This window comes from Oreochromis aureus, linkage group 3, assembly GCF_013358895.1.
Source record: "Oreochromis aureus strain Israel breed Guangdong linkage group 3, ZZ_aureus, whole genome shotgun sequence".
Classification (NCBI taxonomy): Eukaryota; Metazoa; Chordata; class Actinopteri; order Cichliformes; family Cichlidae; genus Oreochromis; species Oreochromis aureus.
The window spans coordinates 22,218,416-22,246,084 of NC_052944.1; the positions used below are offsets into that span (position 1 = coordinate 22,218,416).

At 41.8% G+C, this 27,669-nt stretch overlaps 1 protein-coding gene across 4 annotated transcripts in view; it reads left to right on the forward strand.

Moving 5' to 3' along the window:
* zmp:0000000660 (arf-GAP with Rho-GAP domain, ANK repeat and PH domain-containing protein 2) overlaps window positions 1-27,669 on the forward strand; it is a 161,897-nt gene that overhangs the window by 4,858 nt on the left and 129,370 nt on the right. For 3 of the 4 annotated variants that reach the window (XM_039609635.1, XM_039609634.1, XM_031749355.2), the window contains exons 2-8: window positions 1,585-2,423; window positions 3,769-3,848; window positions 12,290-12,366; window positions 12,686-12,750; window positions 14,286-14,651; window positions 15,431-15,500; window positions 25,320-25,440. In XM_039609635.1, the coding sequence (XP_039465569.1) occupies window positions 1,639-2,423; window positions 3,769-3,848; window positions 12,290-12,366; window positions 12,686-12,750; window positions 14,286-14,651; window positions 15,431-15,500; window positions 25,320-25,440 (1,564 nt within the window). In that variant the 5' untranslated portion in view covers window positions 1,585-1,638. Of the gene's footprint in view, window positions 1-244; window positions 418-1,584; window positions 2,424-3,768; window positions 3,849-12,289; window positions 12,367-12,685; window positions 12,751-14,285; window positions 14,652-15,430; window positions 15,501-25,319; window positions 25,441-27,669 lie in introns of those variants that run through there. The other variant, XM_039609633.1, reaches the window with a different exon arrangement.

The following is a 27,669-nucleotide window of genomic DNA, read 5'->3' on the forward strand; positions in this document are numbered from 1 at the left end:
GTGATTCAAGCGATAAGAGAATCAGTTTCCGTTTGTGTTAATTTCATCAGCGTCTTGGTTTACAAATGACAAACACATGCAGTGACCCCCCCACCCCCAAAATAAAAGCCTGTTTACTCAAAAGCAGAAGTAACACTTCAGGTTGCATATGCGCTGCGGGGTTGCAACTCAAGAGGAGAAGTAGCCATGACAAGAGATTGTTGATGTATCTTCCTGTGTGTGTGTGTGTGTGTGTGTGTGTGTGTGTAAGATAGAGAACTGGCAGTGAGAGACCAGTTCTGCCACTTACTTCATCGGCTCTTCACTCTTAAGACTTGCTGGTGTCAGGATGCAGACGCTTAAAAGTAGCCCAGCATTAGAAGGGTTATGATATGTTGGCTTTGAGCTGTGGTGCCTGGATTCTTAAGCACAGTTGAGGTAAGTGCTCTGTAAAGGCTGTGCCATAGGGCCAGGCTGTGACGGTGTACAGTGTTTCCTCATAGCTCTTGCTGTTTCCTGCTGCTTCATCCAGGAGTATTGCAGATGTGCAGATTGGTGTTATTTTGGCTACATATAAGTATTCTCACAGTGACTTTAAAAAGATATATTTAGCCACCTTTATCACTTGTTAAGGCGTACAGTGTCACCCTCAAAAGATCAAAAACTCCCACGGTCTTCTTTTAGTTAAGTTTTTTGTGTACCCAGGTCAGATATAGGGTGAGGTTCACAGAGGGCCCTTTGTTTTGTTTAGTTGTGCAATGGTTCTTTTCATACGCTTCTGTGCAGTTATTTTTACCTCTTTTGTTGCCGTCATTTGCTTTTATTTTGAGTTTAATGCATTGGCCCCAAAAAACCCCGGCATACGTAAAGGAGGATCTGACTACTACAATAATGTGAGCAATATGTAGAGAAATATCATAAGAAATTCATTGTAACTCACTTCATGGACCACATTAATGGGGAAGTGAAAATCCGATATCGTGAAATTCAGTTGTAATTGATTTGGAGGGTAAGATTGATGGCTGGCCACTCTATCATTGGCTGTTTTTTGTTGTGAGGCGATTCTTTTGGTTATTTTATCGTTTTATTTCGCAGTTTTAGCCGTCTGCGTCTTTGAAAATTCACCTTGGTAAATAACTATAAAGCACAACTGAAAGCGTGAAGTTAAAGGAACTGATAGTCAGATTGGTGCACTTTATACGCGATCTTGGACTATTTTCTGTAAATTGTGATTGAAAATCATTTCTCTGTGCAGAGCAGACGCGCGTCTTCGCAAATATTTAATTTCCGGTCCCAAAATTGCCTGACCTTATTGATCTTTTAATCTAATTCTCAACAAGAAGTGAGTGCTAGTATCTTTCAAAATATTGATCTCTTTCTTAAACTGGGTCATGTTTCCATAGCCAGAAGTGGTTAACACCATCAAACTGAACACTTAAAAAATTCTCTGTAAGTTAAATTCGTTATATGTTTGGGTAATTGCAGCTTGTTGCAAAGAACCTAACTTTATATTTTAAATTCTGTATGAGTTTGGAACTTCAAAGTTCTTGTCTGTGGACTGCTTTACCTGTCATTTACTTTTCTCTCTTTTTGTTTTGCCTTCAGAGTAAAGCTGGCCTTCTCCACCTTTTAAAAGTCTGGCAAACGTGGGTTTAGAGGATGATGTTTGCAGCTCCGGAGTCCAGCCAAGAGATCGTGGAGTGGCTCTCCAGCCTCCGCTTGTCTCACTATGCCCCGTTTTTCCATCAGGAAGGTTATAAATCTCTGGAAGACTGCATGGACCTGACAGAAGAGAGTCTTCTTGAGCTTAAGGTGCTGCCGACAGGCCACCGTAGACGCATCCTCCGGAGTCTGGAGGCACTGGGGTTCAAGCAGCGGAGTGGAGGGGAAGATGAAAGTGAAGAGGATGGAGCAAAGAACTTGAGGGCTCAAAGGAAGCCAGTGCCATACCCAAGACATATCTTCCTGAAAGATAGAAAGAGGGGAGCATCATGTCAGCAACCAAAGGAAAACAGCAAGCATGATTTGGAAGCGAGTCAGAAATTACCTCCAGGAGCAGGACTGGGAGAAAAAGCTGAAAACCTTCCAAGGAACAGTTACCTCGTCCCGCCTCGACCAGCCCCTCGTGACCCCAAGAACATTCAGAAATCTGCACAGACCTGCCTGCCTGCTTCCACACGTTCCAACAGCAGCAGCGAGTCCCTCTCTGCTTCTGAAATACCAGATCGAGAGATTACTACAGAAGATCCGTTGCATGGCACGAACTCCGTCGCCTGTTCTGGTGACGATGGGGGTTTTCAAGGTGAAATGGTTGAAAACTCAATTTATGAGGGGCCGCCCAATTTAAATCCTCCTGTTGGTCAGAGGCTTAGTCGCTCCTACAAACTCAGGCATCGACCTGTTCCTGAAATCCCGAATCCAACTACGGTGCCACTTCAGGACAGGTACTGCAGTTAAGTTCATTTGGTGTTTGTTTGACATTTTGGGAAAAAGGCTCACATGAGTTGGATACAATACGAGCATGTTGTTATTAATTATACTATTAATAAGCAAAAAAAAGGCTTTTAAAAAAGAAGGAAAAAAATCAAAGCACATGTAAGAAAACCATATAAATGGATTATAAGAAGTCGATTAGCTTCGTTGTTTACTCTGCATTTGTGGTAAGATAAGGGGTTGCTAGAAGTAGTTTGAATATTTATGTTACAGATATGTAATTAAAGCCTTGCCAAATTTATTGCTGGGGAAGTGTTAGCTATTTGCTCATTTGTTGGTGTCACCATTTATAACAGCGAATACATAAAAAATAAAGTAAATAAGATAATTAATGCAGCTGAAAGAAAATAAATAATGTATTTAATGTAATCCTAACTGAGACAGAGCCCAGCCAACGTGTACCTGTTTTAATCTTTTAAAGGCCAGGGTTCTCCTAATTTGGCAGTTGGATGCCCTGTGCTAGCTGTAGCTTGTTAGCTTTTGGTATAGGCTTCATGTTTACCCTACCTTGGTAACAAAGAAGATACAACTCGTTGGGTTGCTTGTGTTAGTAGGAAGGTTTTGAACGTCTGTACAGAGTGAAGCTAGCTATTTCCATTTCTTTACATTCTTTTCTCGGCTTAGTCATCGACAGGATGTAGCTAAGCTAGCCGTTGTTGCTAGGAATTGCTTCATATCTAAACTCAGACTCTAATTGTAATCATAGTTTTTATTTAACTATTTCCTGAAACATCTAACATCTTTATAAAGGAGTGTGGTTTATGTATTTTATTTAGTTCCTGTTTTTGTCTCTGGCAGTATCTTCATATTCTCTGCACAGCCATGAGAGGTACACATCAATCTTCTTACGCTCAGCAAGGAGTACATTTTCAAGTCAATTCCCCCAAATGTTGAACGATTCCTATAAGCAGAAAGTTTGACTTTATAAAAGTTTAGGAGCAGTTTTTGGGTCCAAATCAAACAAGTACAAATAACAAAGGCAAAAACACTTGGAGAGATGTGTTTTCATGCTGCCGTGCTAGGAATTAATGCAAAGGCAAATCTTTTTCTCTTTGTTTTCAGATTTACACTGATGGAGAACCCGAGGCCTCTAATTTCATGTTCAAATCTGCAATCCGCGCGCATTAATACCTCTTTCACTGATGTACTTTTAAACTGTGAAACTAACTTTCAGACTTCCACATCTCTTTTTCTAAAGGCCTTTACGTTAACACGGTCATAGATTTTCCCACGTGCTGCTCTGCTGGTTCTAATCCACTGATTTTTTTTTTTTTCTCTCTCCCTCTTCCTCCTCAGCGCACCGCCATCGCAAACAACCAGCCCTGAACACCTAACCGGCTCCGATGGTCCCACCGGTGCAAACGGCATACAGAAAGGTACACACAGTCTTTCAGCTGCATCCGCTTTATCTCTGCCATGAATATTTCATTCCACAGTAGAGGCAGCAGCGGTGCTGTTGTTTGCCCGGATGAAAGTAGGGAGAGGAGATGAGGGGTAGTGCGTAGGTGGGGTGAGGGTGTTCAGAGGCTGGTGTCGTGGGAAACGCCGGCACCCCCCTTTTCAAGAGCTGATCTCACAGGGAATATGCTCTCTCACATCTTGTCCCTCAGCGAGACCCTGGTGTGTATTTCTGTCACAGTGCTTTCCAAAGTTTTTTAGAAGTTGTTTAAGTTTGCTAAAAGCACACAGACTTGTAGTACAACCATTACAAATATGTTTTTGAATCCTTCCCCAGCCCTGTTTCTTGGGCCTAGTCGGCCCTGCCACCTGAAGTAGATGCACTCTCTTAGGATTATGCGATGCTCTTCCATGATGACAGTCTGTACAAATATGTGGTAAACACCCGTGAACGTGTCAGTCTTTTTGGGACCATATATGACCACATGGTAACATCGTCCCTCGCAGCGAATCAACAGATTTCTGTCCGCGTTTTTTGACATTTCCTTTACGCTCCTTTCTTGTTCCGTGTGCCTTTACCGCAGCAGTCTCCTGGCGGTCTTGTTTTTCCAATGTCTTCTCTGTATGGAACAAGGCAGGGAGTGAGACTTGAGAGAAAGGCACGACAGTGAAGTGGGTTGGGAGGAACGAGGAGGGGATGCATGCAAAACAGGCTGAGAGAGACGGAGGAAGAGAGGGAGCCGAGACGGTCCCAGAGCAGGGAAACGGGGAGCTCGACTAGCAAGTAAAAAACTCCCTGCACAGCAAGGCCTAGCAAGGCGTTATTTGACATATCATTTTACCCGAGCATATTTGAAGAGTTTATGCCGAGATGAGAAACACGCAGTGCAGTCTCACAGAATGATTGTTGTATTAAATCAAAACTTGCTACTGGAGGCTGGCAGAATTTTAATTAACACCTTCTCTCCTCCTCTCGAATTTTAAAATCTCATTAAGGAGGCAGTTTTCTGTCTAGTGCTTCTCTATCAGCTCTACAGCAGCACAGCAGACTGTTCAGGGTCTTCAGTAATTTGATTTAAAAAAGTATCACTTTATTAGTTACACCTTGATACTACTATGTTGGACCACCGTTTGCCTTCAGAACTCTTTTCCCAAAAAGACGGCCTACCTCGCACCCTTAATAATGAGTTTGACATATAAGTGTATATCAATAAAGACATGGTTTGGCGACCATCTGGGCTTTTCAAAGGGTAGCTGCATAGGCAGAGACCGCCCTAACTCATTTCTGACCCAGTCAGCTTATTCTATAAGCAGGCCTAAAATATATAAGAAATCTCTCAGTTCAGAAAAGAGCTTCAAGGGTTACTCATCGTCGGCTTATAGAGGCATAAAAAGTTAAGTTTTCATGGGATAGATTCACCAAGGTGCTGGAGATTTTGGTGCATATTGACATAATGGCATCACGCAGTTACCAGGATGTGAATCTTCTGGTCAACCACGCCCCAAAGTTGCTCTATTGGATTGAAATTCATTGACCGTGGAGGTGATTTGAGTACGGTGAACTCATCGTTATGTTCAAGAAACCAGTTTGAGATGATCTGAGCTTAGTGACGTGGTGTGTTATCCTGCTGGAAGCAGTCATCAGAAGATGGGTACACTGTAGTCACAAAAGGATGGACATGGTCAGCAACAATACTCAGGTCGGGGTTTAAATGATGCTCATTTGGTACTAAGTGGCCGAACGTGTAACAAAAAACATCCCGCACACCATTACACCACCAGCTTCCTGAACTGTTGATACAAGGCAGGATGGATTCATGTTTTTAATTGGTTTACGCCAAATTCTGATACTACCATCTGAATGTCACAGCAGAAATCAAGACTTATCAGACCAAACAACATTTTTCCGTTGCTCTTTTGTTTAAATTGCGGTGAGCCTGTGTGTATCGTAGCCTCAATATCTTGTTCGTAGCTGAGACCACACTGGGTGCTAGTGCTGGGCGATATGACGATATATATCGTGTGGACGATAGAAAAGTTTCTATCGTGCCATTTGTCTTCTATCGTTTATATCGTTTCTAACCCGAATTTTACAAATTATTACATAAAATATATCATTAACCCTTTACAACTCCGTTTTCCCTAACTATTTTTAAATCCCTGTAGAACTGTAACCACGTAAGGTAGCGCAATAATGTTTTTTTTGCATATGACACCGTAGGAGTTGTACTTACATCTTATTCCATTAGCTTGCCCTAGGTCACGGTTTCTTCCACATATAGCTTTGCAAAAATTGCATAAAAACACTTCCAGCAACAAAAACATAATATTCCAGACTTGCAGCAACAAAAACACAATATTCCAGAAACAGGCTTTGCCGATCCGATCAGCTGTTCAAGTCAGCGCGAACTATCTTATGTCCGCCATTACCTGTCCGAAACCGGAAGTGATGTCATTTTCATGAAAATGTAGTTTTTAAAGCTTCAAAGTCTATGTTGGTATTTTTAAAAGTCATGTTTGACTTTATGCTCTTCTGTATCGTTTCTGGGATGCTTAGAAGTCAAATTGCACTGTTGTAAATAGTTTATTTTGATGCACATGCTGTGTTTTTTTGCAAATTTGCATTTATTTATTTTCATTTTTCCTGTAGTATATAAAAATTTGTGCATCTCAAAAATAAAACTATGAAGACACTCAAAATAAATAAATGTAAAGATAAGCTCTGGCGGACTTGGTTCTATGGTAGGTCTTAAAGGGTTAAATAGCCTGTGCAAATATATTAGTGTTGTCTTCTCACTATACATACTCTTAACTTTATGCAAGAGAAAATAAAGTATAAAAAAATGATATTTTTCGCAAAGAAACTCTGTCTTGTGGTTTCGCAAAATGGTGCTGCTTTACGTGCACCCGGATTTGCGACATGTTTTACAGTAACTCAAAACAAAGACTGCACCCTCTCCACTCGCTGTTTAAAGACTGCATACTTTCCAGATGACCACAGGTCAGGTGGTATATCGTGATATATATCGTTATCGTGATATAAAATAATTCATATCGTGATAAACATTTTTTCCATATCGCCCAGCACTACTGGGTGCCAGTACGGTCTTCTGCTGTGTTCTTCCCCACACCTTGGTTGTAACGAGTGGTTATTTGAGTTATTGTTACCTTCCCATCAGCTTGAGGCGGTCTGGTGATTCTCCTTCAATAACAGCACAATAGAGGTTTTGTAGACATCCTCGATCTTGGTGTGTTGACCAAATTCTAAAACTCAGGACATGTACTCTTTTTACTCCACTTTTTTTATTATTATTTTTTGTTTCAACACTTGATTTAGTTTTAGTTAACTTTAATAACCTTGGTCTCAAACTACTGCATTTATTTCATTTTGATGGTGATTGATAAATAAGTAATCCTCAGTGTCTTATGGTACAAAGACAACTCCGTTTAGTCGTCTTTTTGTGTTTTCATCGCCTTCGCTTCAGCATATATATCTCTTGAACACCTTGATGGAACTTCTTTAAAGTTGGCACATACATTCACTTGGATGCGAGGGCTTTTCATTTGAAGCGATTACTTGAAGTGCTGAGTTTGTATTGTGGCGAGTAGGCGGGAGTTATTCTGTGCTGGCAAAAAAATAGAAGAAAAAAGGGAGCACTGCGTGGCTCTGATGGCTGAGCTGACAGCTGTTCTTCAGTTGGGCAGGTAGAAGTACAAAGAACAAAATTCATGAAAACTAGATGCTGTGTGGTTCATGTGTAACTATAGAAAACTACTGAGGCACTCTGTCTTTGTGTAAAACCATACCTTAAGTTTATTTTTCGAGCAAATTGGCTGGAAAGAAGCAGACTAACACACATCCTCTGAGTTTTCATCGGGATCTGTGTTGATTCAGTGATGCCGACAGTTTTTTTGCTCATGCTTTTGGTTTATTTACCTTCACATTAGATTAGCGAAGCTGGTGACCATCGCCGTGTTGGTAATGCTCTGGTCGCCCTTATGAGATTAAAAGCACAATGCAGTAGCTTGACCTGACATAAACACGACTAATTATACTCATCAGAGGATAGCCGATGAAAGCACGCTTATAATACACTCATGCTGCAGATAACATCTGCTTCGAACAGTTAGCATGCTTACCGTGATGCAGTTTAAATGCTAATTTGCTGATGTACAACTGGTGTAATGCATGAATGGAAATCTATCAAATTTTTATGTAACTTATCAGAAATGCTGATGATTAAAAAAATGCACACAACAAAGCTTTATGCGTAAAATGAAGATGAGTATGTGCACACACTAGCTGCTATTTCTAGGTCAGCTATCAAGTTTGAGCAAAGGTGCGTTATTCATCGTGCAGCCTCCTTTGAGCTGTATTGAATCAGGTTGAGGATGACAGTCAGCTGGGTTTGATCTCCTTAAAGGCTTGTTCAAGAAAATTAACTTGCAGGCTGTGACTTAAGTTCACACCAGAGCATTGCTCACCAGTGAGATGGTGGGACAACAGCATCAGAGCTAAGCGAAAGTGTCAAAAGTCAAATTGTTATTCTAAGTAGAGAGGGGCTCTCCAAGTGTGAAACATTTGTTGCACTGAAGGTTTCCAAAAACACACAAACCGCATCGGTTGTATCAGGCAGACCAAATGTGAGAGCGTGCTCTCGGAGGATCAGTACATTAGGCTTTGCTAGCCGAGAGATAAAGAATCACACAGAATTTGTTAAACACATAACGCCACACTCCAGTCTGCAGAAATCCTGGTAAACACTAGGCTGTCTAGCAGAGGTCTCAGAGGATGAGTGGCGGTCTGTAAACCACTTCTGAGGGCTGGGAGGGGAGGGAGGGAACGAGGCCAAACTCTGGGGGTGGGATAAGACACGCCAGCTTTTCGCAGAGGATGAAAAGTTCCTGTTTACTGAGAATCCGTGTTTGGGATTTGTGGCACTAACAGAAGAGTGTATGAATTTTCCTTTGTACAAAACTGTGAGATTGGGCTGTCACAGTGTGAACCTGCTGACTCGCAATATGAAGACTGCATTCTCTGTCTGTTCAACCGTAAATGAGAACAATATCTTAGGGGAAGTGTAATTAAAAGCTACGTTGTGACACCTGCAAAATGCTGTGTCCTTTAAATTAAAATCTTTACTTATAAACACAGTTAAACCATCTTGCACTGCAGCAAAAGAGGAAATGAATCATGCAGTGTACAAGATGATTCCCCAAATTAAAATATGCATTTCAAAAAGCCAAAATTTCTCAGTTTCAGCAAGTGGAAGCAACATTTCATCGAAGTAAAACTAGTATTATTGCATTTTACTTTAAATTAAATTTTAGAGTTTTTCCCATAAATTTAATATGAGAATTTTCATGTACTTTTTACTAAATATATAATTTAAGAATGTGTATTTTTAATTCATCCAGAAAACCTGTATTATTTATGTGTATTTGTCATTTATAACAAGTCAAACAGGGAAACAGCTGACCTGCTAGACAAACAACCAAAACTACAAAGGTTAATACCCTGTACTAAAACAGTGGACACGTTGATGCATTACTGTAATAAGTGCTGGACATGTATATGCATCCATTTGCCTCCAGAACCTGCTTTGTGGCACAGACTCAACAAGGTGCTAGAAACATTTCTCTGAGATTTTGGTTCATGCTATCATGATAGTGTCACACAGTTGCCACAGATTTGTCAGCTACACATCCACGATGGGACTATCCCGTCCACCACATCCCAAAGGTGCTCTATTGGATTGAGAACTGGCTGTTCTCAAATGGCCTCCACTCACTGATTGAGTGATGGTCACTGTCAAGAGATGATTTGAGCTTTGAGACATGGCGTGTAATGCTACTGGAAGCAGCCATCGGAAGATGGGTACCCTCCAATCAGCAGCAATACTCAGGAATTTAAGTTACTGTTGCCTTCCTGTTGGCTTGAAGCAGTCTGACTGTTCTTAACTTACCTCCCCGTAACCATAACAAGGCACTAGATACTTTCTCTATTTTGGACCATTCTCTGTAAACCCTCAAGTGACCATGGGTGATATAGCCTCAAGCTTATAGTTCAAGAAAACTCAGAATAACAGTGGTATTTACTTCTAAGTGTAAGTAAATAAAGGAGACTTTCCATCCTTTTCCAACGAGCTCCTGTCAGTGATGGCACACTTCTTAATTTGACGTTTTAAACGTATTGAAACAAGGTGCCAGCAGCAGCAACGTTATAGTACAGTGGTAATGACACAGCATAAGTTACACATAAGCACAAAAGCAGCCTAGGCAGATTTTAATTTAGTGTAAGAATATCTAAAGTAAGTTAACACAGTAATTCATTTTCAGCTGCACAACATTTTCACATAATGAAACATAAATATGTTTTCTGCCTGGGATGTTGAGCCTTGGGTCGAGTTTTTTGACCAGCTGCTTAAAGTCCTGTTTTTCTACTGTGTAACTGCAAAAGTAATTTCTATCAACCATTTGCGCTTTCTATCATATGGCGTGCAGCTAGCAAGGTTACGTGATTGGATTACATTTGGGTCGCACATCAGCAGCTGCATCACCAGTATCTCCTCCTTCACAGCCCGGATGTACTCGACTGTGTGTCTTTACCTCAAGTGGTGAAACGTGTTAGTTGTTTCAAAGCAAAAGCAGTTTTCTTTCATATTTTGAAGAGTATTGTGCTTTGTCAGAGGGTATTCAAGTAGCTTCCTCTGTATATTTTTGGAGGCAGACACACGACTCTCGTTCTCAGACATGCCCACGCTTTTCTCATAAATGCCCACACTACGTAATGTAAATGCATGGCAAAAATATTGTTATGTTATTTAAATTTACACGGGTATTATTGTGAGTGATATGATATGGCACAGCGCAACTCTAGATTCCCACCTTCAAAGTGGCGTAAATCACCTTGCTTCACTGTAGTTAGCTGTTTAGCACGCAGTTGACCAGCTGAAGCAACTCTAGCTAATAAGGTTAGCTAATAATGTTAGCTTGTTAGCATGCTAACATTTTCTAAACGGCACTAAACAAAGGCCTCTCTAGTTAATCTTATTGTAGATTACTTTGTAAATGAATATTTTCTTATACAGATTTAGAAACTTTTATAGTAAAAAAAAATATTTGAATATTAGCTAGTAAAGCACTGCTGTAGAGTTGATTGTTTCGTGCTTTAAACACTGCTAACTTTAGGGAAGCAGTGCATGAAATAAACTGTTTGGTGACTAATTTGAATTCATACAGTTTCAGTTCTGTGTCCTCCCTGCTCAGCAATGAGGTGTCACAAACAAGTAATAACAAAGTAACCCATAACTCCCTAATGTAAAGCTAGGAGAAACAAAATAATCTCCACACTAACACCAAGCTGCTGGTTGCATCTAAGTCGTTTCCCAGATTACGACTTGACAGTCTGCTCATGAGCAGATAAAGAAGCAGAGAAACAAATGCAGAAGCTGGCAACCGATCCAGCGAGGGAAGAATGGAGGGAATCAGACAGGAATTGAATACAGCGTCATCTGGCGGCCCTCTGAGAGACCCATGAGTGGCCTGAAGGTCGCCTGATGGATGATGATTGATGGTCGCTATCTGCGCACCAAGCCTCTCTGTGGAGAAGGCGACTTTGTTGGAGTGGATTCTGTCATCAAGTAAATTGACCTCTTCATAAAGCTTACCGTGCCCTCTGTGTACTTCGGTAATGGGCTGCATTGTTTGGAAGTGTGTGTCTGTAAGGATTTCCGAAGTAGTACATTCACGTCGTAGGAGTGCGAGTGTCTACGTATATGGCTGTAGATCCTTTTAATGTCTGTGTTTGTCTCGAGGCGTCTTTACGTGTCCGAGGGTGTTTCGATCTTTGTATGCCACTGTCAGCGCGCATATCTGTTCCTCCACCCGTGTCTGTGTGTGTGTCTAGCCCTGTGGCGGCGTCTTCTGGCCCTCACAATCCTCGGGAGAGGGCGGTGTCATTTTTCACAGTGACAGGCAGCGGCCCACGCAGGGTGGCCCGGGGTCTCCAGACTAATAGCGTCTGGCCGGAGTCTCTACGCTCTTCTTCTTCATCTTCGCTTCCACCGACCACCGACCACGGTCCCTGCAGGAGCCCAGACAGAGAAATGGTCTTGGCAGCGAGGACCGCACTTTCATTTTGTGTGTTGGGATGAGGGCCGAGGCAGAAACACAGGCATGCTGAAGGGAAATTTAATTGGTGTATTTGCTTGCACGGATCAAGCGTTGACACGTTTGCTCAGATCAGTGAGTTAGTTTAATCAAAGGACACTATAACATCTGAGTGATTAAAAATTGAACTGGAACAATCCAGTTAAGCTTTCTACTTTCAAGCACCACGTTTAGGGTTTCACACTGTGTTTTGCAAGTTTCAGTGCCGTGACAAACCACCATCGTGTTGTCTCTGTGTCCTTTTTAGCTCCACTTCAAAGAACCCTGACGCCTATTGCTCCCTACGGTGAAATATTCCTGTTCAACACCCCCAAAAGTGCTCCGGTAAGACAGCGTACACTCCCACTACTGGACAGTGAGTAGCAGCTCGCCAAAGAGGAACAGACATTTCTCAGATCTTCGACACTATCTTCAGTGTTTCGGCCGCAGTCCGCACACTCAACTTCCCTCTCAGTGTTAATGCTGTCACTGTAGACACACAGAGTGTAAAATGTGCTCGTTTCAGCTTGCCCCCTGAGGTTAATAGAAATGTCACCTTGCTGCTAAAGTTAACATAGTTTAGTGCACCGAGACAATAACTGTGTCTGACTGAAAGATGGACACCTCCTTTTCATCTGATGCTAATCTCTGCTGTGTTCTGTAGGACCAAGGTGCTAAAGAAGGGCCCCACAAGGGTTTAAAGGACAAGATAAAACGGAAGAAACAGAGGTATAGTATGCTCACGTAATGCTGCTCTAGCCCACTCTGGATATATACAGAAAGAAATCCAGATATTTGAATGAAGACTTGGATGCATGCACTGCAGAGAGTTTGTTGTATAGTGGCATGTAAAGTGCTGATAACAGTATGTGGCCACTTTGCATGAGAAAAAATAACTATTGTGATTAGCTACACTACAAATATTAAATATATATATATCCTTCCTCAGATTTGTGAGAATGGGCCTTCTTAAAGAGACAGAACACCGGAATATCAATTTTTTTTCTTCTTCTTTTCCTTCTTGCTGCCATCCTATTTAGCTGCCTTTAGTTTGCAGGTATTGGCTGCAGAGATCTGTCTCTTCTCCTGAATGTAATGAAACCAGACGGCACTTGCCTTGTGCTGGTGAAAGTGCCCCTCCCAGGTTTTACTGCAGCAGTGTTTACAGAAAGCAGTTTTACTTAGGAACCGTTTTCTTTATAGCCAAGCTACATCCACCAAGCAAACGAAGCATGCAGCCTAGCTAACTTTGCAGCTCAGTTCCGGAGAACACCATTATTCCAGCACTCCTGTTAGAAACACGTGCCTCTTGTCACACTTCAGTGCACGCTTCCCTCTGCCCAGTGATACGGCCGGTTCAATAGAAAGGAAACAGTTCCCACATGAAACTGCTCACTACTTGATTGTGTGTAAGTGAAGGCAGCCGTCTCGTTAGTGACGACAGAACCGAGGAACTCGTACAGTCTACATAGATAAATATAAATACTTCAGCAGTTAGCCTAGCTTACTTTTGTGCTGCATGGTTCTTTCTGTTTCTTATGCTGATTCAGTCAGTATAAGAATCAGTTAGCTGAATGATAATGACATAAGCAAATAATTAACAAGTTATTAATTCCTATCAAAATCTGCTTCAAATCAAAATTTTTGATGTCAGTGAAATGAGGGTATTCCAAATAAGTCATGTCAGTCACACTGTTCTGTGAGTAAAGAAGCCACGCCCACCCTCTGTTCCAAACTTGTTTTTAGTAGACGAGCCAATCAGGAGAAAGTGAAGGCTGAACAAAAAGTAGCTGAACAATGGCTGCACCAAGGCCTCAGAATAATATAATTCAAAATTATTTTAAGCTGTAGATCATGCAGAGTTACTCTAATAGAGTCAACCATTCATCGCGGATGGCCGCACCTTCCTAAGCCTGGTTCTGCTGGAGGTTTCTTCCTGTTAAAAAGGGGAGTTTTTCCTTCCCACGGTTGCCAAGTGCTTGCTCACAGACAGTTATCTGATTGTTGGAGTTTTCTTTGTATTATTGTAGAGTCTTAACCATAAAATATAAAGCACCTTGAGGCGGGTGTCATTGTGATTTGACCATAAATAAAACTGAACTGAACTAAAACTGTAATGTGAAAGAATACAAATGTGAACCTGGAAATAAGCACAATAGGGTTCTTTTAGCAAAGCAGCATTTTTCTCTTAACATGTGATGCATACACAAGGTAATTCCTGATTAACTGCTAATGCCATCTAACTATTGATGTCCTCTGTGCAGAAAAAAGACACCACTGAAGAAAGAGTCCAAAGAAAAAATGTCTCCACCAGCTCCAGCTATTCCAGACCCTTACGGGGACGACTACTCCACAGTGGACGAGTGTGCTGCCGTTTTGCCGCAGGCATGTGTGGACCAAAGTTTTTCCAAGACCCCTGACCCCGCTGCTGCTGTCGGTCCAGCTGCCTCTGGCTCTAATAATAAATCCTTGATCATGGTGAATTGTGACCTCTACTCACAAGCTGCAGACTCTGTGGGGGCCGCAGAGAAAAGTGGACTGCCTGATATTTCTCCATATGCATGCTTCTATGGAGTCCCCAAACGGCAGGTGCTCAAAGTGGGTTGGCTGGACAAGCTGTCACCTCAAGGGTAGGTTACACTGCTTCATACTAGTATTTAGAGGTAGCTCTACATGCATGAAGGTCAATTTTTCTGCAGCTCCACTCTGCCTGGAGGATATTTGTATCCTCTTAAGATCAGTGCAGGTTTAGTGTATATACTTTTTTTTTTTACACCTCTGAAACCCAACATGCATCTCAAATGGCCAGAAAACTGTTCTTTAATAAATTTTGCACTCTCTTCTGCTTCCCCGTGTGTCTTATATCTCGGATGATTGCTTAAAACTGATAAATGGTATTGGATACCGAAGCAGATCTATCTATAATGCAGGGCACTATCGAAAGGAAAGGAAAAAGAAGATGGGAGATAACCTCGTAGCATTGAGATGCACGATATGTCTTATTTCAGTTAGTTCAGCTTTCCTGTCAAAAACTACATTTTCTTTTCCCCGTGTCTCCCTCGCTGCTACACGTTCCACTGTTGCTTGAAGCCACAGCTATCAGTCATTTGCTTCCTTTTTATATTCTCCTTCCTCACCTGATTAGCATAAGTTTGGCAAACTGCCCTCGGGCTGTTGAATATTCAAACTGGAAGTGGCCATTTGTTTTGATTATGCTAATTGACAGCTGTTGAAACAACTCTTGACATTAATGAAACAATGACACTCTTGATGAAATATGAGTACCTGTACAGAGCGGATTACTGACTCACTGTCCTGAGATTTGGGGATTTCGCTTGATTTCTTTTTTTGGTTAATTACTTTGTGAGTGTATCAAACACATTTCCACCTCTCTTTTTTTTGTGTGCAGAAAATGTGTTTTTCAGAGGAGGTGGGTGAGATTTGATGGTGAGAGTTTGGCCTACTACAACAACGACAAGGTAGGTAATGGGGGAAATGTGGCCTTAAACGTCTTGCGTTGCCAAACTTTTCTCTTCCTTGTGTCCTGCTGACACACCCTCCACCGTCACACTGGCAAAGTCTGCCTCATTCCTCTGTGCTGCGAGCAGCTGAGCCAAGTTCCTAAGTGTTCCCTTCTTTCTCTCTGCCTTCTCATTGTCATCATTATTAGCTTGGCAGAGTAAAGAATGGGGGCAAGGACAGAGCGACATTACACCACGCATGATGGGCCAGCACTCTCTGTGCCCACCCAGCCATACAGTAAAGTACATTGATGTTGGCACCTGACCAGTTCTCTGGGAAAGAAAGATTGAGAGGGAAAGCCTTCCTCAGCATTTCTCTGTCCCTTTCTCTTCTCTCTCTCTCTTTCGTTTTATTCTCCCTACATCTTAAATTTCGCTTAGTATTGCCTAACTCATCTTCAGACGAACAGAGAACTGCGTCAGGGTTGGGTGAGAGTTGTAAAAGATACTGCAGAGGCTGCCGACATACATGCAAGCACTGTTTTTCTTCAGCATTCAGTCACTTAAAACATTGACTGAATGCTGGAAATTGTAATGACAGAAGAGCTTTTGAATCATTTAATAGTTTTGATAAAATACAGCAATGAATCAAACAATTTGTCCATCGACCGCCAATAATTTCTAAATGATACAAGTTCTGTGAACTGACAGACTGAAGACCGTATTTATTGTCGCCGTTATGCTACATCTGTGAGGTAACTAGGCTTGTCAATGGGTAGCGATGTGTTGTATCTATGTCAGACCCATTTCCATCTTACCTTTTTTAGGAAAAACAAAGAGTTGTCTGAATTTAGATTAAGTAAAGACCTAAACAAAATGTGGAAATATGACCAAACAATAGATGGTAATGGTTAAAACTATTTTGAGTTTAAGAGAAGCTTAATTGTAGTAGTGATAAAATCAAGTTAAGTACCAAATTGGAATCTAATCAACCGAAACCCATTTGTTATTCCACATATAACTTTCTTACTGTGTGTTGATAGTTGGGGTGTGTAACCTTGATGTATCTTCGGTCACTCAATGCAATCTTGAAAAGTCTAAAGCACGGGTTGTGAAGGGCCGCATCAATGAGCTGAACTTAGTTATGCGCAATATTAATTTTAACTCCTTCAAAGCTTATTGATGCGGCCCTCCACAACAGTCCCAGTTTCTCATGTGTCCCCTTGGGAAACTCGATTGCCTACCTCTGGGCTAGAGGATAAATCCGAAGAGAAAACAACAAATGTATTTAAAACATAAAAACAGTATCGGTTTTTTAATTCGAGGGGTTGCAAAGCGGCTTTCAGACATCCAGCAACTGTAAGCAAGCTAGAGAAGCTTAAATGCCATGCTCTGTATTGAAGTTTCAAATACAAATAGAAGGGTATTGGGTGATGTGGAAATGCATTGAAATGAGCTGTGGTGGCTAATTGAATTTTGTAACAATGCTAGAATTTTAAGCTCGATGCTGATACTCAGTATGTTGTATGGTGTTTTTGATGTCATAAGGGAAATAAATGACGCAAAAAATTCAAGACAAATTTCACAAAAATATTGTTTTATTAGTAGCCATAGCTGCTACCTTATAATGGTAATTTAGTTGACTGTTAATGTTGGCTTTGAGTGATACCTAATAATTTAACAGCTAACATTTATGTGTTTGTTTACTAAATCAATATTTATGATAGCTGCTTTAAAGTTGTTAAAATGGGAGCTTTAGTGACTTCTAAAATCATCATAAAATGTTGTTTAGTTTTCTGAATATCCACTGCTGTTCATGTGTTCAGCTGCTAGTGGAGGGAGGGGCCGTGTGACTGTCTGTCTGCAGCGGTGCTGTGTGAAGTTGTGAGCCAACTTTTTATTAATCTGAGAAGTGATTTCCCGAACTAAGTGTGAACTTTAAAAAAGGGAAGTATTCCTCCAGAAAGCTAACACGGTTAGCTGTCAAAGTATAACATCCTACCAAATCTCTATGCAAAATCTACATGCTCGCTTGTACCGCAGTCAAGAAACTGTTATTGCTATTAAATATTTTCTGCATTCAGAAATTTTTGTTGCAGTATATTGGATGTGATTAAACACATACGTCAGTTTGGGGACCTGGGGGCTGACTCATAGTGGAGCTTGATGGGAAAGGCAAACATTAAATCATGTATAGGAGGAGTTGTTGGATGCATGGTTAGAGTATGTGGAATTTAGCACTGTCAAACTTTTTATTATGCAAGTCTTTTAGTTTCAAGTCTGACATAATGTGCTTTACCATTATGCTCTCACTAATGACCACTGGATGTGTTTTGCAGTAGGCACATTTACTGCGTGTGTGTGGATGTGTGTTTGAGCAGTGACCCCATATCCCCCTCCTAGGGCCAACTTGTTTTCGCTGCAGCAGCATTGCACAACATCACAATCAATGATGTGGGACCTGTCTGATGCCTGCTCGTTAATCACTTACTAATTATAGCTCTCCATGCTCTCTCGCTCCCTTTGCCTCTCTCTCTCTTTTTCCCCTCGTTTTCCCATTCCAATGCATATGTTGCTTTATTTATCAGGACACGCTCCATCAACAGCAGGGCGGGAATCGGCAGGGAGGCCAACGAGTCAGCACTTTATACTCTGTGTCACTGTCGGTGCAGGGATGACAGTCTGTGGAAAGATGAAAGTTTGCTTTAATGTGTGTGTTTGTGTGTGTGTGTGAGCGAGCATTGTTGTTTAGACTTTTAAAAGTATAAAAAGACTTCTAAAGTCCTGCCAGTGTGACTCTCCCCTGTGAGACAGTAGAGGACTTCATCATGTTTTGGGTGAATGGAAAGGTTGAGTACAATGTCTCTGTCATCCTTGCTTTGTGCGGCCAGCTGAGGCCCTGCACCACCCAGCATGCCACCCACTGCCACCTCCAGAGGGTTAGCGCGGGGGTAGAAGAACATTAAAAGGAAGTCTCTCAGCACTGGTTTATGTCAGAAACTGCACTATGAGTTGGTGGCTTTCTTTCACTCGCTGTGCTGAGACGTGTATTCTTGTGACTACAAAAAAAAAAAAAAATGCTGTACTCCTCAAGCTACATAACCTTTTTGTTGTCTTCCTGATGTGGGGGTTCAGAATCCGCACAGCTCATCTCAGAGGAGTTGTACTCATTACAAGATTATGCCAGTCAGAGAGATCTGAGGCAAGAGTAAATACAAGAACAAAAACAAGCAATTTTGAGAACTGTTTTCAAAGGAAAACGATTTAAACATGCTAGGCACTAGTTAGAGATAATTTGCAGGCTAAATTAACCTATAAACATTAAAAAGTTAAAGCAAGAAATTAAGTTAAGCTAGACTTGGTTTACATTGCATTTTTAGGCTCATATTAGTCAGTGAATTTATGTCTAATTTGGTAAAACTTAATATACAGCACATAGTTAGTAGCTTAGTGATGCTAACAGTGCTAACATGTTTACCGTGCTAATCAAATATTGACTAGATTATGTGAGATTACGCAAATTAAACAAGCTGAAACATTAAATTCTTTCTATTATGAATTAAACTTGTCCTTCATGAGCAGTAAAATGGAGTTTGAATACTACTAGTATTTTGTGGTGGCTAATTGTAGCTAATGCTACAAAGCTGCACCGCTAACTAACCAAGTATCTCGCTGGTCTCCAGGCCTGTGTCACGCATGCCAGTTGACAATACTCCGGCAACTACCGGTTGTTTGGGGGGAAAAAATGTGTATTTCCCTACGAGTTGGTGAATGATTGCTTGGTGCTCGGTGAAATTGCTCACAAAGCGGAAAACTTTGCGGTTGCTCATCAGTTACATGGAGGAGCCCGACTTCTTTGCAAACACACACTAACCACTAGCCAAGTGACAGTGAAACTGAGAAGTGTGAAACAAATTGGACACATAGATAATTCACTTTCAAAGTAATGTTGACTGAAGCAGTAATACACAACTTTTATTTTAAACGATCTCACTTCACAGTTTGTGCATATTTTTTTCACATTCTACTCACAATATTACCAAAGCAAGGAGGTTCAATTTGACCTAGCCATCACAAGCAGCCCCTTGCTAACTGGTCGGAGACTATACAGTTTTTGCTGACAAGTCTTTAGGCCTGTGTTTCTGAAGCCTTAACAAATGATAATGTCTATAAAAGATTTAAACCTGGAGCATTGGGTAATGAAAGAAAAAAATGTTCTTTTATTGCATTTGCAACTGTGGTCACCAGAGATGGGCAGTAACGCGTTACTTGTAACGCGTTACTGTAATCTGATTACTTTTTTCAAGTAACGAGTAATGTAAGGGATTACTATTGCAAAAACGGTAATTAGATTACCGTTACTTTCACGTAGGAACGCTGCATTACTGCGTTACTAAAACCGTGATTTTTTTGCGAGAATGTCTCATGACAGTGACGTAAGCGAGTGCGACGTTCGTGACAACAGCTGTGTGCAGATCATAATATATCAAGTGCGAGAGAGTATGAGCATGCAGCGTTCAAAGCGTGGAAGTACTGACCTTATTTTGAGTTTGATTCCATAAAAAGTGACAAAAACATTAGTGTCCGTTGTGCGTGGGAAGAAAACTTCTTTTTACAGCGAAAAAAACCCCTAAACTTCCAAGCAAGCACCGAGTGTGCTACGACTGTAATGGGAAATTCACAGAGAAACTCGCGGATTCTTCCACTGACCGCTGCGGCACACCTGCACCAGGGTAAACCTCCGCCTAACCCAGTCCTGCTTTACAGGTGAAAATAGAGCAACAGGACCGCTAGTCTTTGATTTTATTTATTTTCTGCTGTGTTTTACTTTCATCTATTTGAAAGAGTGAGTGTAAACACAAAAAAATATTTTATTTTATATGCTGGAATGTGCAGAAAATAGGTTTAAATGTTAAACAAATTTCTTCCAGTCAGAGAATGTTGCATATAATTAAGTTTTTGCTTGATGCATAATGTTAAAAGATTTAAAGTTTAAAGTTTTAAAAAGAGACGTTTCCATTTGATTACATTTTGTATGATGGATTATGCAGAAAAAGTAGAATTGGGCTGAAAGATCTATCGCTTTATCACCTATTCAGGTTGTAAATCGTCTTTTTAAAAAGTAACTAAGTAACTAAGTAATTGATTACTTTTGAAAATAAGTAATCAGTAAAGTAACGGGATTACTTTTTTGGGGAAGTAATCAGTAATTAGTAACTGATTACTTTTTTCAAGTAACTTGACCAACACTGGTGGTCACTGAGTTGAAGTTGCTTATAAAATTTTGACCTGATGAGGCCATCAGACAAATCTTCTTTCTTTAGTTTAAATGGCCTTTTTTAGTCATATCTTAAAAGACACAAGCAAAAACCAGACTTCAGTTTGGACTCTTAAATCAAGTCAATACTGATATGAGTATGTTTTTCTTTCTTTATCACGTTCCGTCCCTAGCACTCGTACACAAAAACAAAAATGCCTACACACACTGAAACATTCCCATGCTTGTTCTCTTTGCCAAACTTTCCAACACCCAAAAAGCTCTTTTTTTTTGTAGCTGAAAACCCCCCTGGGATCTGTCAGCACCAGACAGAACTAATCGCACTTAATCGCAGTCGCAACTTGAAGGTCTCTGGCCGCGATGATGTCATCATAGGGGTAGCGGAGGTGGCGTGGGAGAGTAGCGAGATCCGCAGTCTCACTTCTCTCTCTGTGCAGCATTGTATCCAATCCGTCTGATCAATCACGCCTTTCGCCTGATTTCGTCAACAGTGGGATTGACTTGGGAGAAAGCTGCGGGCCTGAGATGTAGTCTCCGGGGTCCCTATATTGGTGTCGTGTGTGTGTGTGTGTGTGTGTGTGTGCATGAAGGCAGTCCAAAGCCTGGCTTCGGGGTAGTGAGAGGAGGAAGTGGAGGAGGATGGCTGCGAGGGATGAAGAGATGAGAGGCTGGGGTGGGGGATGAAGCTGGATAGAAGGCCAAAGGGGAGATGAGGTTTTAGGACAGGGGATCAGTCTTTCAGTGTGTCTGTCTGTCTGTCTGCGTGTTAGTCAGTCTGATGTGGAAAAGCTCCCTTGCAAGCCTGAAAGCTTCTCTACTTACTATCTCCAGTATCATCCTAAGATGCCTGCTCTGATGCTGAGTGTTTCTTTTTTCACTGTGAGTGTGTCTGTGTGTGTGTGTGTGTGTGTGTATACATCCTTAAAATTGCTTTTATTTTGACTCCCAGGACCCTGATCAAGTGCGCTAATGCAATCAACTTCAGTAATTATTAACATACCATTAGCTGCTCCCATTAATGGCTTTTATGCTTTAACATGTTTATAGTGAAAGCGATCTATTACCTAAATTTCTAGATTTCCTCAGATCTTTCTGGTGTCAGCTTCTTGTTTTTATTTTATGAAATAAAATAAGCGTTCTGATTCATTTTTCTCACTAGTTTTGTTTTTTAGTCTCAGCGGGCAGTGAGCTCTACGGAGAAAAAAAAAAAAAAAATCCAAACCCCAGTGTACACATCCTGCCCGGCACCACATGTCAGACAAAGTTGGTGATTAGCCGATGCCACTCGCTAACATAGGGAAGCATTTGGCAAATAAACAGCCTGATATTTTGCTCAGCGGTGGGTGATGGAGGACGCCGAGCGACTTAAATCCATCAAATGATCAAATGGACAAAAACACAGCCTGAAATAAATACTGTTAAACGGATTCTGTCTGTCAGCAGTAGGAGACGGTGGTTTTAGTGTTTGCTGTTTCTATTCACAGTCAGTTCTGCTGTCCCCGAGAGAGAGGGAGGGGAGGGGAAAAACAGCGTAACCTCTAAACTAACACTTGGAAGGGAACCAGACTTTGGTTAAAAATGAGGATTATAATTCGACTCCATTAGGACTTTAAAGTCTAAATCTTTTATTCTGGTCTGATCCTCAGACAACAGATATGAGAGGCAGGCATTGAATGATCTTGCAACTTCACTGTTCACAGTTAGGCATAAATTATTTGGTCTTTACATGTTTAAAAACAAAATACACAGACGCCATCGACTTCTAAATACTGCAGGCAGCTCGCTGATCGTGGATGCTTTTCCCGGGAGGTGCAATTTTTCCCTCCAGCCAGTTGGTGTCCTCATGCCTCCACTGAAAATCTGAGCGTTTGAGATGCCAGAACCTTAACTCCATGCTGGTGGTAAAACCTCCTCCATCCTTTTTCTTTTCTTTTTTTTTTTTTTTAACCCTCCTCCCTGTTTTTTTTTTTTTTTCTTTTTCTTTTTCTTCTCTCCACACGGCGCCTCTATTATTGTAGGCTTTAGCTCCATTGCTCTGCCTTAATTGTTTCCTGAAGTTTACCAGGTTGTTTTTGAAAAGAACAGAGAGTTATCCATGCAGGATAGGCAGTTCCACACACAAAAAAAGAGAGGTAGTACCGACACTGCCCTGCAAAATGACATGGGGTGACAAACCCTATGGAGGGCCAAACGAGAGGCCCTCCATAGGGTTTGTATGGCTAAGAATGAGCAGCTGTGGGAGAGAAGTTTGGAGTGGGGAGAGGTCAAAGGGAGGGGAGGTGAGTGTGGAGGAGATCTTTTGGCAGACGGAGGTGAGTCAGGTGTGTCGGCTATGGGAGAAAGAGAGATAGTTAGGCCTCATTGCTTCCTTGGCAGCCAGTCCCCTCGAGATCACCCTCAAAAACCTTCACGTGCATGCGGGCGGGCAGCTGCCGCCGCGGCGCATGGCGTCATCTCAACGCCGACCGCCGCTTCCCGTCACATCGCACGTCTCCGCTGACTCTGCTGGGAGAGTATTTACAGATGCACAACTCGCAATTAAACAAGTCTCTCCTGCGTGACCCCAAAACTGGAATTAAAACAATTAATTAACCCATGCCGGGGTATAATTATCCGTGCGCGGCCGCCGAGCTAACTCATCCACGCGCGCGCTCTTACTTTCTCCTTTCCTCACCTTCCTTTAACTTCTGGCTAAATTTAGAGAGAGAAAGAGGGAGATATTGGTGTGAAACTCCCGGGGAGAGGAACGCACACGGCTGCCTGTCGGTAATTAGGTTGAGCCACTTCTTGCCATTGTTAACATCCTGCTTTAATATGAGAAGGACCCCTTCTTGACCCTCTTAGGCGTCTTCATTTCTACATGATGTCTCTCTTTTTCCCACGCGCCTCCTCTCCTCTCTTTGTCCTCCCTCTTCTCCATTTCTTTTTCTTTCTGATCACGGATTTATCCCTTCCTCCTCTGTTTTTTTTCTTTCCCTCCTTACCTCTTTTTTCTGATTGTATCACACTACGCTCTTACCATTTTCTTTCCCTTACTTCTCTCCTTGGCCTTTCACCCAAACCTAATTTATCTCTCTTTTTTTTTTTTTTTTCCACCATCCATCCATCCCTCCCACTCAGCCCTGCTCTCCTTAACTGACTGTGCCGGCTGGTATATTTTTGGCTGCGTGGTCTCTAGAAATAGGTTTTTGTGGATGGCAAGGTCACTGGTTTAATTAATAATGGCAAGAGGGAGTCAAAAGTTCACATCCTTTCTTTTTTTTTTTTCATTTTGTCTTCCCCACACCCTCTTTCATCCATCCATCCTTTCTTCCTTCGCTTACTCGGCACACTCTGCATGTGACTGTGGGATAGAAGCACAGTGTTGTGCGTGGCAGACACAAACTGTTACAGTTTATACACAGAAATCAAAATTCAGGTCAAGACAACAGGAAAAGGAAAAAAACAGTCATGTCTGGTTTTTTTTTGTTTCTGTTTTTTTTCCTCCTTATTTTGCAATGATAATGACATTATCAGCATGAATAATGCATTCTCGTGTGTCCCCCTTTTTTTTTTTTTTTTACAGTCATGTCATTTTTCATGCCACTACAAAAGCATAGTGTGCTGCCCCCCTCCCCCCACTTCCCTCTATTGCAGGAACATTATAGTCTGAGATGTTCTTGGACATTTCTGTGTTATATTCTCACATCAGGTTCTGAATACTGATAGTGATGCCGTCTGTCCTTGATTCTTCAGTAGTCATAATATTAAGTTTGGAGTTGTTTTTTTTTCTCCTTTTTTGTCCATTCTGTCTCGTTTCCCATTCACGATGACCCAGTACTGTAATTGCCATTGTCGAGGGAGACTGTAAAGAGGGTCACGAAGCCTCCAGTGCAACATCCTCCTTATTTGGATGCCTCCACTAGAGCTGCTGGGGAGGAGGGGGGGGTAATGAAACAAAGCACACAACCAAGTCCCGCTTTACCCACTCACTTCCTGTGCTGAATCCCCAGTACACGTGTGCATGTCTCTTTTTAAATTTAAAAGTTTGTTTTCAGCTCGTAGATTTGTTTCGCGAACTCCCAGATGACGTCTCGCCGTGTGCTCGCGTTCTTTAATGTAGCGCAGTTCACCTTTTTTCGTTTGGGCATCGTTTCCTGCTTTTGAAATTCTGCACATTTCAAGTTTCCAATTCGAGGTCGGAGGTCGCGTTGATGCAAAATCATCTCAGATTCACGCGCTCCTTGTCCGAGAGCATTTGTGCGATTTATCAAAGTTATTGCTGGACACGGAACAGGGTTGCTGCATTTCTGCAGATAAATCTTACGGCCTATTGATAAGATGGTTCTGTGGTTTCATGAGGACGTCTGTTTGAAATTGAGTGCGGTCCTAACAGACGGTAATACGACTCAGGATTTCACATCTATTGATACAAACAATGCGCCAGAAAATAATAACTGTGGGCCTACAGATGCAGATAACAGGAATAAGCAGCACTTGAATAACATTATTAACATGCGTGAAGCGGCGTGTGTCTGCTTGTGTTTATTCGCTATGTGTGTGTGTCCTCCTCTGTTTAGGAGATGTACTCCAAAGGGATGATTCTGGCCAGCGCTATCAGGCAGGTGCGAGGACTGGGCGACAACAAGTTTGAGGTAGTCACCTCCCTGCGGACCTTCATATTCCGAGCTGAGAGAGAAGGTACAACAAGTGCTTCCTTTTCCTCTTTGTTCTGTGGTTTTGCATTCAGCTACGAGCCACACGTGCCGTTCTTTCTGTTTGTCACTCTGACCGGCTCATTCCCCGTCTAGCCTTGTTTTTCCTCCCTCGCTCGCCCCTGTTTCTCCGCCTCTCCCCCCTCCCTTCCTGTTTGTCTCTTTCTTCTCCTACCTCGCCATCTGAATATCTGAATGCCTCCGTGACAATCTTCTGTCTCACCTCCTTTTTCCTCTATTTTCTCTTTCTCTCTTTTCCTTCTCTAACACGCTCTCTGCAGTTTCTTCCTCCTCATACTCATTTTCAGTTTTATTAGGCTCATTTGTATGACTGTGAATCCTTTTGCAAATCACCCCTGTGTAAAGAAACGGTTGTATACATTTATTTTCAGTCTTTGAAGACAGATATGGAAGGATCAAGATCCATTTAATGCCTGTGAATTAGGTACAGCGATGTGGCGTTTAGCCTCGCCTAGCATGAAGATTAATGCTGCGTTCCAGTTGCCTTGCAAGTCGGATGTTGGGACTGGGAGTGACATCACTCCCGAGGTGAGCTCTTTCCAGTGGTAAAAGTGGAAAAGCAAGGAAAAACTGGATTTGTTTTGCTCCTTAGCAACGTAGAGCCATTCATGCGTCACTAGAAAACCAGCACAGTGCTTGGTTTTTTCTTCTTGTGCTTAAAAACATCACTGCTGCCCCTTCATGTACAGAGTGCAGTCAGTGCTCCGGATATATCTTAGTTAGCAAGTCACAAATACATAACAGTGGCTGTTCAAACTGCAGGTTTGACAGTTGTGTGTGTGCACTGGATTGGATTGTGAAGTCGGGATTGGTGGGGCTGCCTTGACTTTCCAACTTGGAAATCCAACCTGAGGGGGTGTTCCAGTTGAAAATTCTGACTGGGAACTTGCAAGTGCTTAATTTTGGAGACCAAGATCAATATTTAGTGATTTAAAATTCATATATTGCTGGAGACAAATTGATTTCTGTAACATTTGTTATATTGAGTTCTTTACTTACTCATTTAAACTGAGTCTGCTCGGATCAGCTGTCGTGTTTGTGGTGTTCCAAACACCTGGTGGACAAACTTTCTCCTTTGGTTTTTTTAATTTTTAAACTTCCTAAACATTTATTGGCCTTTTTGCTAATTCGCATATATTGGGAAATAGTAAAATTGGCCAATATATCAGCGCCCCTCGAGTTTACTGTAGCAGAACGGCTGGTGAATGAGGAAGCAAAATTACTGAAGGGGAAACAGAATTCTGCTCTAAATTTATACTTAGTGTTAACATGTGTAGGCTGATTAAGGCCATGTTTACAACTTGTGATCACTGGGCCCCAGAAAGGGGAAAATGTCAGTGTTGTTACTGAACTTTAAGTGCAAAAGATGTTTTGTGCCATCTGTGACAACAGATATAGATATAGATATATATAGAACCTGCGGCGGGTTGCAAGGTGGCTTGGAGAAAAAAAGCAGTTTTATTATTGGCACCTTTTTTGAGAATTTCTATTTGATTGCTTATAAGTGTGTTAAAGTTTCCACGTTAGCGAGTCTGCTGCAGTTGTGCTTCATTCCAAGTGATGGAAATGTTATCATCAGAGGGTGACGAGTGTTTCGTGATCGCTTGTACCCGACTGTGGAGACTTTACATTACAATACAGCTACTAGAACTATAGCAGGAGTGACTGTTTGGATGTGGAGTCTCCTGTCTCTGTGTCCATGTAACCACCACTGTAGAAGGAAATCAGCTGATGTCTTCTGTCACTGACGTAAACCAATCTGTGGGGATTGGGACTCGGTTTGGTTGAGCTACCATTACGCTTGAAAAATTGTTATTTTCTGTCCAGTGATTGAATAAATGAAAATTATGATCTGCCAATGAGTGTGCATGTGGTTATTCAAGAGGTCAGTATTGCGGGAATTCTGCTTAAATAACATCTTTCCTCCCTCTACTCTTCATCTTACTGTCACACACAAAACGCCGCACGAGTTGTCTCCGCTTATCGTCTTTGAGGTGGAAGCTTTGTCTGCGTCGGCCTTAATGAGAGGGGAAGGAGACATTTTCTGCTTCTCACCTCCCGCCTGCTTGATGGCAGTCTATTAGGCAGCGCAGGTCAGACAGCTCATTCACTAAATGAGGGTCTGTTTCTGGGGTCAGATGCTGGCTGCCCTTTGATTCATGGGAATAAGTTAGATTGCAGAAATCGAGCTCTG